Genomic DNA, 10320 nt, shown 5'->3' on the forward strand with positions numbered 1-10320 from the left:
GCATTGGCAAGTTTGAAAGGAGTAGTGAATTAGCATTAATTGAAGAGGAGAGGAATAGAAATAGCATGTTTCACAAGAGACTAAATGGAAGAGTGAAATCAAGAGGGGGGGGTATACTATAGTATACTGGCTGTGTTTAATTCAAGAATTGGAGTGAGTATCATAACACTTCAACACCTGGTTACATTGATTACAACTCGGTGGTCATCTCCAGTATACTAGGTGCATTGTTTCAGATCTTGCATATGAGTTGAGGGATTATATGCAGGGTTATAACAGCATCACTGTCATGAAGGTGCAAGTAGAGGAGTTGGTTGTCACAAAATGACTGGACTATACCAAAATTTGATCTGCTTGACTTCCAAATGGGATCTGAATATGAGTTGCATTGGCATTTTAGACTCGGAAGTTGCAAGCCTCGGTTGAAAGGTTGAAAGAATTTCTGTGACAAGCTTCAAGAGCTTAAAAATTAAATAGTAACACATACCTCTGATTATAATATGCAACAAACATTTTTATAATTGACTTTACTTATTTCCTTCTGGATCTTAACAAAATAAATAAAACACACATTTCAGCTTGATTACCATATTTCCCCATGTATAAGACACACCTTAATTTTGGGGCCCGAAATTTGAAAAAAAATGTATTATGTAAAGTTATTGAACTCCAGTTTTATTCATCATAAAATTCATACAGCTCATCACTGTCAAAACTCCCATCCATTAGCGTGTCCTCATCTGTGTCTGATGACGAATCACTGTCTTCATATATTGCCTCATCCTCAGTTCCATCTATGGCATTTGAAATGCCATACTTTAAATGAGTTGACAACGATCTCAATCTTGATATTATCCCAGGAAAGAACCCAGGTACAAACTTCTCCTATAGTTGGTTTCTTCACTCTTCCTGCTGGTGTCAAATTGTGCCCAGAAGACTTCATCCATTGGTTCCATTCATGGCAGCTTTGAAAGGTTTGTTAATGCTGACATCAAGTGGTTGGAGCTGGGATGTCAAGCCTCCAGGTATGACGGCAAGTTTTGTTTTTTGCTCTGCAGCAATCTTCTTTATATTTTTTGTGCCTGAACTGATCAAGCACCAATAGGGCAGGTTTGCGTAAGAGCCCACCTGGTCTCCTGCTCCAAACTTTCTCAAACCAGATCTTCATCCCATCCTGATCCATCCAACCCTTGTCATGAACGTGGACAATCACTCCTTGAGGAATGTCTTCTTTTGGCATTGTTTTGCGTTTGAAAATCAGAATAGGAGGCAGCTTGGTTCCGTCAGCACAACAAGCTAGAACAACTGTATAATGGCTCTTTTCATGTCCACTTGTCTTCACAGTTACAGTTTTCACCCCCTTCTTATCAACAGTTCTGTTACTTGGGACATCAAATTGAAGGGGGACTTTGTCCATATTTGTAATCTGTCCCAACTCAAACTGATGTGTCTTCCGACATTGAATGACAAAACAATGAAATTCAAGGACCTTCTGCTCATAGCTTTCCGGCATCTTTTGGGCAAGTCTGGTGTGTGTACGCATGCTTAGTCCATTCCGTTTCATGAACCTGAAGCACCGATTGTGTCCTCCTTTGAAATCAGTAACTTATTTTTCATCAGCAATTCTTCTTGCCTCATGCTGAACCATTTGTGGACACAGGAATTCCAATTGCCCTTTGCTCCTCAATCCATATCTTAAATTCCCTCTCTAAATCAGGCCATTTTGCTGACTTGCCTCTAATGGCCTTCTTCTGCCGTGGCGTTTTCAGTAGGGTTTCTTCTTCCCGTAGCCATCTCAGATTGTTTTCTCGGTTGGAGGAGGACCAAACTTACATTCAACAGCACGATTTCCATTCACTTTTGCAAACTAGATCACTTTTAACTTGAATTCAGCACTGTACGAAAATCTTTTCTGAGCCATTTCTGGGCAGAATGTGGCAAAACATAACCTAATATACCGGTAACGAGCGGGAAATGCAAGTAGAAAAAAAATCTACAACCACTGTATAAGACGCCAGTTTTAGATCCCAAATTTTTCGAAAAAAAAGGTGCGTCTTATACACGGGGAAATACGGTAATATAATTATACTAATTTATTTAAAAATTCATTATTTATGCATTTAATAAATTGCTAACTAAAAAAATGAACTCTTCAGAAACAAGACTTTCATGTGCCCAATGATGTAAATGACAACATTTCTGTTCTCTGCATCTGTCATACTGAGTCTTTCAACTGCAATATACATACAGTAGACTGGTGAAACAATGGCACCCCAAATAACGGAACATTCGAGCTAATGGCACATTGAGATCGGATATTTACATACAGCGAAGATATCTTGCAGTGCTGAAAAAAGAAAACAGCAAGTGATGTGATTACTCTATTTGTTTATCTTTGCCCTTTTGAAAGTGAATTCTGTACTGGTATCACAGATTACACCGCTGTTTTACATTTATTTTAAATTAAAATACCCTCACTATGGCTTCTAAAGTTCATATAAAGAAGAACAACATTAAAGACAAACTTGATATAATAAAGAAAATAAAACTGGGTGTAAGTAGGAGTGTATTAATGGCAGAATATAATGGATCGTAAACATGTTTTGTTTGTTTTTTTGTGCAGTTAATAAAATTTACATTCTTAATCTATTTTTTTTTTTTTTTTTTTAGCCTCATTATTTCTGCGTTAAATATATTAAAAATGAAACTATCGAAATAACACCACCTTGAATCCCCGAAGGTGCCGTTATTCTGAAGGTCTACTGTAGTATGTGGATAAGCTGTGTGATATGTATGGAAAAAGGAAATAATAATTTCCAGATTTCTCTGTTTCATTTTAATGAAATTTGTGATGGCTCAATAAATCCATTGTAAAAGTCAATGGTCAGGCCACATCTTGAGTACGGCATGCAGGTCTGGAGGCCTCCTCTTAGGAAGGATGTAAGGCTGCTGGAACAAGTACAGAGAAGGGCAATGAGATTGGTGAGGGGAACAAAGGAGTGTTCTTACCAAGAAAGGTTTCAGTTCTGCAAATTGCAGTATCTGGAGACTAGGCACCTGCAAGGTGATCTGACTGAGGTGTTTAAGGCTTTGAATGGATTGAGCAAGCTCAATGCTGATGATATTCTTTCTCTTTCTCAAACTACACACTTAGGAGGGCATAAATTCAAACTGAGAAAGGATGGTTGCAGATGTGCAGAAGTTTGCCTTTAGCCAGTGTGTGGTTGATTGCTGGAACAAACTTCCATCTGTTGTGGAGGTTGATAGCTTAAATAAATTCAAGGAAGAACTAGACAAGCTAAAAGATATTTCTTGGCTAAATGCCTAAGAGTATGAAGGCGTTTACTTATGCATTACCTATGCATAAGTTATCTTGCCTGTCTTCACTGATGGCCCGAAGTCGGTGTTGTCTTTTTGGATCTACTGCTGTCTTTCCAGGTCGTACTCTATCTGGGAAGATTCCCCAAGAATGCAGCATATATACAGCTGAGTTGTATGCTATAGAGTTAGCCTTGGACCACATTAAAATCCACAGTTATCAAAGCTGTATGGTGTACGTACACTGACTCTCTAAGTACACTGCTGGCTTTATCCGGGATAAGGTATAATCCTCATCCATTTGTGACCCAGATTCAGCAGTTGCTGCATTCTCTGTCTGAGTTTTCATTCAACATTCATTTCTGCTGGATTCCAAGCCACATTTGGATCAGGGGAAATGAACTGGCAGATGCTGCAGCCAGATCACCAGAACCCCACAACACTTATTGCCTGTTAGTCCCCTATACAGACTACACGCAGCTAATACACGCTAAATTACTCTCCCAATGGCAACAATCTTGGCATGAGCAAGTCACAAACAAGCTATCAGATAAAGCCTGTAATCTGACACTGGCGATCTAGTCTGCACAGGAACTGCAGAGAGGAAGTTATTCTAGCATCGCCTCTGCATAGGATGCAGTCATCTTATGCATGCATTTCTGCTGGGGGCAGATGTCTTTCCTATGTGTGAGAATTGTGGCACCATTTTAACTATTCATCACATTTAAACCGAGTGTCCACATTTTAAACATGAACGTGATATATAATTTACTGCTTTGTCATCTGGCTGAGCCTTATAACTCAGTCAGATTTTATCTGCCAATGACCACGGGTCTTCTAATTGTAGCTATTTAAAATCAGTAAACCTTTTTACGCGTATTTAATATTTTCCTTTCTTTTAAATATTGATATATCTTTTTATACCTATGTCATTATATATCTTAACATGGTGATCTAATTTATTAGGTCACCGAAAGCTTACATTTTTTTTTGTGACCTGGTTTTGGTGTATTATAGACGCAGTTGCTAATGTGCCAATAAAATCCAAACCAAACCAAACTGATGCATAAGTTAACTCTTTCAACTAGACAAGCTGGTAAACGGAGGAATGGATAGTCACCTATCCATTCCCTTCAATGGGAAGGGATTTTTTTTTTTTTTTTTTTTAGCTAATGCTGTATAAGCTTGCTTTCTTGCATCATTTGCCATACTAATGCTAAATCTTTCTAAAAGAGCCAAATATAAAATTTTGTGAAAATCTGCCCACTGGAAGTTCAGTTGTTTTTCATAGATGATAGGCAGGCATTGGTGACAAGTGCTTTATATATAAATGAATGTGCTTAATAAGCCCTTGATTTGTAGGAGAGCTGCTTTTAAAGGCCTCCCTCCCTCCCTCCCCCAAGCCAAGAAATCCTCATTGTTTCTTAGATATTCTTTTGTACTCTGGGGAGTACAAAAGAATATCTAAGAATAAACATTTACTCAAATTCACACCTCAGAAAAATATAATAATTGCATATTATGAACTGTATTTATTTCTTTCTCCCTCCGATGGTATTCTTCACCTTGTCGCCGTGGGGGGGGGGCTTGCGTGTCCCAATGACCCCGAGAGCTAAGTCGGTGGTAGCTTAGCTAGTGGTAGGGCCTCCCAAGCTGTCTGGACAGGTCAAAGGGTAGGGGCCAGACTAAGAGAGATACCCCAGCCCTCGAGGTTGGGGGTTGCTGCAATGGGCTAGCTCCTCGTTCAGTGTAAAAAATACACAAATGCTAAACGACCTAAAAGTGAAAATAGACTGCACTTTTGGAAACGACTCGGCAAACGGAAAAGGACTATGATTTTGGGATGCTGGAATATTCAAGGTCTTTCAGCTTTCTTCCGGATGAACTACAAAAATTCAAGTTAGACAGTCGTGTTATCAGAGACAAAGAAAAAGGGATGTGGAGAGGAAATAATGGGAGAATACTACCATTTTTGGAGTGGAGTCGATAAGAGAAAGTGAAAATAGACTGCACTTTTGGAAACGACTCGGCAAACGGAAAAGGACTATGATTTTGGGATGCTGGAATATTCAAGGCCTTTCAGCTTTCTTCCGGATGAACTACAAAAATTCAAGTTAGACAGTCGTGTTATCAGAGACAAAGAAAAAGGGATGTGGAGAGGAAATAATGGGAGAATACTACCATTTTTGGAGTGGAGTCGATAAGAGTGAAAGAGCAAGAGCAGGAGTTTCTATTGCTGTTAAAAAGAAATTGAGACACAACATCAAAAACTGGAAATTTATTAATGAGAGAATGATCTCATTGGACCTGACAATGTATGGGAGAGAGATATGTATTTCGGGAATATATGCCCCGACTAATGACACCGCCGATACCTTGAAGGATGAATTTTGGGAGGATCTGAGAGAACTAATAGAAAAAATCCCTAAGAACAAAGAGATATTTCTAATGGGAGATTTCAATGCAAGAGTAGTAACTGAACAAAATAGCAAAGTTATTGGAAGATCTGGAGAGAAAGAGAGGAATGACAATGGAGATAGACTATGCAATCTTTGTGAACAGTTCAACTTGAGAATAAACAACACATTTTTCCAACACAAGGATATCCATAAATATACTTGGTCACAGGAGACGACAAATTAGATCAGTTATAGATTACATTATTTCAAAACATTCAGGGACATATGTATTGAAAGATGTCAGAGTTTATAGAGGAGCCGAATGTGGATCTGACCATTTTCTTGTTAAAACAACACTGAGGTGGAACTGGATTAAGAAAATGTGTGGACAACCAACAAAGCAGGGAAGGAGAAATGCTACAAGTGGATCGATTTAATGTTAACCTACTCCAGGACGACAGCATTAGAAACAACTTCACCCAGAGACTGGATGCTGCAATTAACATAGAGATAAAAGGTAATACTGAAGAAATTTACTAATATTTAAAAAATACTGTTAAAAAAATAGCTCATGAAATCCTAGGCAAAAAAGAAGAGCCAAGGACCAAAAAAGACCTGGATTACAGAGAAAGTAAGAGCTGTTGTAGAGGAAAAGAAACTTGTATATCAGAAATGGCTGGGTGATAGGAAATGCATATAGGAACATTTATGTTGAAAAGAAGAAAATAGCCAATCGGTTGGTAGTAGAAGTGAAAAATGAAGAATGGGAAAGGAAATGCACAACTATTAATAGCAAATTGGGCTTCAAGCAATTAGCGGAATTGTGGAAGGTCCTTAAAGACTTGAGAAAACAATAAACACAACGCTGGTTTGCAATTAATACCTTTGAAAGACTGGACGGAGTACTATAAAGGACTTTTAAAAGAGGACCGGGAAGAGTTCAAGACGATGGAGGATTTTGGTGTAGAAGACTCAGGCTTAAAAGTTGCTGTTAGGGAAGTGGAACTCCTACTAAAGGAAGGAAGAAAGGAAGGAATGGCAAATCACCTGGACCTGGAGGAGTTTACATGGAACTTCTGAAATATGGAGGAAGAGGAGCAGCTGTTCTGATACGAACACTGTTAAATAGTATACTGAGAGGAGAAGAAATACCAAAAGAAATGATAACAGGATATATTACATCAATTTTTAAGAAGGGCGATCGGAAAAGCTGTTCAAATTATATAGGAATATCCGTCCTGAACCCACTGTTAAAGATCCTTGGAAAATGGATCAGGAACCATTTAGAAGCCCAAATTGAAATATCAGCACAACAAAGTGATTTTTCAGCCGGGAGGTCATGTATAGACCATATCTCAACAGTATGACAGATCCTTGAAAAATGCCAATCAAAAGGGAAAAAAATCTTTATGATTTTCATTGACCTTGAAAAGACATTGTTCCAAGAAACAGTGTTCCACGAAAACTCTTATGGGAAGCACTGAAAGAGGCAAATATTGATGGACAACTGATTAACATTATTAAGGCAATTTACAGGAATAATAGGTGCAGAATTAAAGTGGGATCAGCTCTGTCACCTGAATTCCACACTTCAAAAGGCTTATTACAAGGTTGTTGCATGTCACCAACACTTTTCAAAATTTATATTGACATCTGCCTAAGATCCTGGTCAAAAAAATGCAATAAAATGGGATTGCTGATTAATAAAAACATCTATATTCACAATTTACTTTTTTGCAGACGATCAGGTGGTGATAGCACAAGGCTTAGAAGATGCAAAGTATGCATGTTGTCAGTTGTTTGAGGAATATAAACAATGGGGTCTAAAAATCAATTTTAGCAAGACTGAAATGTTCAGGAACAGGATGCATTCTAAATATTGCAGGTTTTAAAATCAAACAAGTCAATAAATTCAAATATTTGGGATCAATAAGAGAATTGCAGATGGCAGGAAGGCTATTGGCATGTTAAACTCTGTTCTGTGGAGCAAAAATATCCTAAATAAAACAAAGAAACATATTTCAAACGATTGTACAAAGTCTTCTATTGTACGGAGCAGAAACCAGGACATTGAATAGGTGAGTGGAAAACAAATTGCTCTCCACAGAAATGGATTTTTGGAGATGCTCAGCAGGAACTTCTAGAAGAGACATAAAACGGAATGAAGACATAAGGGAAAAAATGGAAGTGAAAAAGACTATTATTGACACCATCAAAGAAAAACATCTAACATGTATGGACATGTAAAATGGATGCAAGAAAACAGATATCCAAAGGCTATCCTGGAATGGATACCTCCTGGAAGAAAGAGAAGAGGAAGACCTAGGAGGACATGGATGGATGGAGTACAGGAGTGCATGACAGCCCGAGGCTTAACCGACCAAGACCAGAACTGCACTTTATGGTGGGAAAAAATTCCTAACAAGAAAACTTGTAGGCTGAGGAAACCCATTGTAAATGGAAACACTCCTCTTGAAGAAGATTTATTTATTTATTTAAAATACATATTGTAGATACATTTTTTTAGTTTGTCCTCTTAAAAATCTGGTATCCAGCAGTTACTAAAAACACTTGGAAAAAACCTTAGGAACATATTCTTTATAATGTTGTCTAGCTAAAATAAATACATTTGTTCATTTTATACATGGCCATGTTAAATGAGAAAAAAATATATCATGATTCAAAATCCTACAGATATGACACAGTTGCATTGTAAGTTAATGTGAAGTGGTGTCCTGTCTAATCCAGAATCCATATAATATTGGTGAATCATTCACATACAATGGGGTATTACAATTTTGAATTCAAAAAATCTTATCTTATGAGGCAATCCTCTCAAGTTGCCATGCTACTTCAATATAAGATAATATAATTGCCTTACACCCAATTTTTTAAAAATATTAATATCATTATAATTCTTTACCAGTAGTAGATTTGATTACTGAGTTATGAACTTTAAATGTTATTTACTTTTAACAGCAAATTTTTCTATTGCTTGTTTAGTTGTCAGTGTGATCCTTCAGTCACTATACCACAGATGAAATAAATGCATTCTCTGATTCTAAATGTGAAATATTTTATAAAACTGGCAGTTATTTTTATGCTGGGATTAGTTAATTAATGATCCTGTGTATACTGTGACATCATTTGAATAAAGAGTAGATTGCCTGAAGACAGTTTAGAATCAAGGAAATGCATAACTTGGCATGTCAAAATGCTGAGATTTAATAATTGGTGTTACGAGTGAAATAAATTTTTATATTTTTCATATAATTATAATTGATGCTAGGCAGAATTAAAAACTACCTAACAAACTTTTATTTTGTGTCATATGCTTACTTTCACATATTTTAACATAAACATCACACAAAGCTATTAGAATGAATAGTTTATCTTTTGTATAGTATTATTTTTCATCTGTTCATAAAAAAAAAGCATTTACTTTAACTTGTTGATCTGCTTGAGAAGAGATAATATAATTGTCTTAAACTATACTACCTTAGGCCTCCAGCCAAGAGTAAAAGGGTGGCTTTTAGCTAGTGTTGATGGAAAGAAAACTGGCCTTGTGCCGGCAAACTATATCAAGATTTTGGGTTTTAAGGTCGGCCAGAAACAACAGCAGCAGGAATCGTCAGTCACATCTCATGAAGAACTCTCTCAATGTTTGGCTGATGATAATGTAACAGACTTTGATAAAGAATACTCTTCCTCCCATGTTTTAAATCATTCACATATGACTAGCACTTCTGAACAAGTTATACAGGAACAAGGAAGAACAACGTAGTGCAGTATTTCCCCTTATTAGCGTTTAATATTGGAATTATTTCTCTGATTGTTGGAGAACATATTGTGGTATGGTGTATTTTTTTTTATTATAAATATATTTCTGGAATTGTATAGAAAAAACTTTTCATTGTCTCACTAAACTATAGATTTCTGTGAATGATGTTTTAATACTTGTCTAGAACTATGTTATGTACATAGTTTAATAAATGTTTTGATAGTTGCATTTAAATTGTTAATAGTGATGTATAATACACACAGATGTTTATAAATATATGCATATAAATTGTTAATTTTCAGTCATCTATTTTTTGTGAGTAATTGCTGACTTACTGATATTCTTGTTGTTACGTTTTATTTTATTTATTATTGTTTTAGAATTGGCCAGAAAACACATTTTTCTTCAAAATAACAACTAAAGTCATTAATTTTGTTGAGAAATATGTTTCCTGTCCAAAAAATACCAGAAATAAGGAGTTTGACAATTACAGTAACTCTTTGCTTGGGTGGATCTCAGTTTAATGGACTTTGGAAATAATAAACAGCATTTGAACCAGGTTTTTTTGTCCATATGGATTCAGTAATGTTAGCTGCCTCTGTCTGATGTTATTTACCATCAGTAAAATATTCTCACTACCTTTCATCAACCTTTTGATTATGTCAATAAGAGTTATCTGAATCTCCAGAGAGGGTACTCAAGACATTTCAGATTCTGAATAAGCTTTAGTTAATCTGAATTTCCACTATGTTACGCAGCATTTTAATCCTCTCTAATGCACATTGATAAGTGCAGAAAATACAGCATTTCAACATTGACAGT

The 10320-nt window shown here is 36.4% G+C and overlaps 1 protein-coding gene across 2 annotated transcripts in view; it reads left to right on the forward strand.

Annotated features, from left to right (window-relative positions):
- Window positions 1-9534, forward strand: part of Pex13 (peroxisomal biogenesis factor 13) — an 88031-nt gene extending 78497 nt beyond the window's left edge. For both annotated transcript variants that reach the window (XM_090381179.1, XM_090381180.1), the window contains exon 5: window positions 9221-9534. In XM_090381179.1, the coding sequence (XP_090237305.1) occupies window positions 9221-9501 (281 nt within the window). In that variant the 3' untranslated portion in view covers window positions 9502-9534. The remainder of the gene's footprint in view (window positions 1-9220) is intronic.
- The last annotated feature ends 786 nt before the right edge of the window (window positions 9535-10320 follow it).

The sequence above is a fragment of the Mastigoproctus giganteus genome, chromosome 9 (assembly GCF_048544385.1).
Source record: "Mastigoproctus giganteus isolate SK-2022 chromosome 9, ASM4854438v1, whole genome shotgun sequence".
Classification (NCBI taxonomy): Eukaryota; Metazoa; Arthropoda; class Arachnida; order Uropygi; family Thelyphonidae; genus Mastigoproctus; species Mastigoproctus giganteus.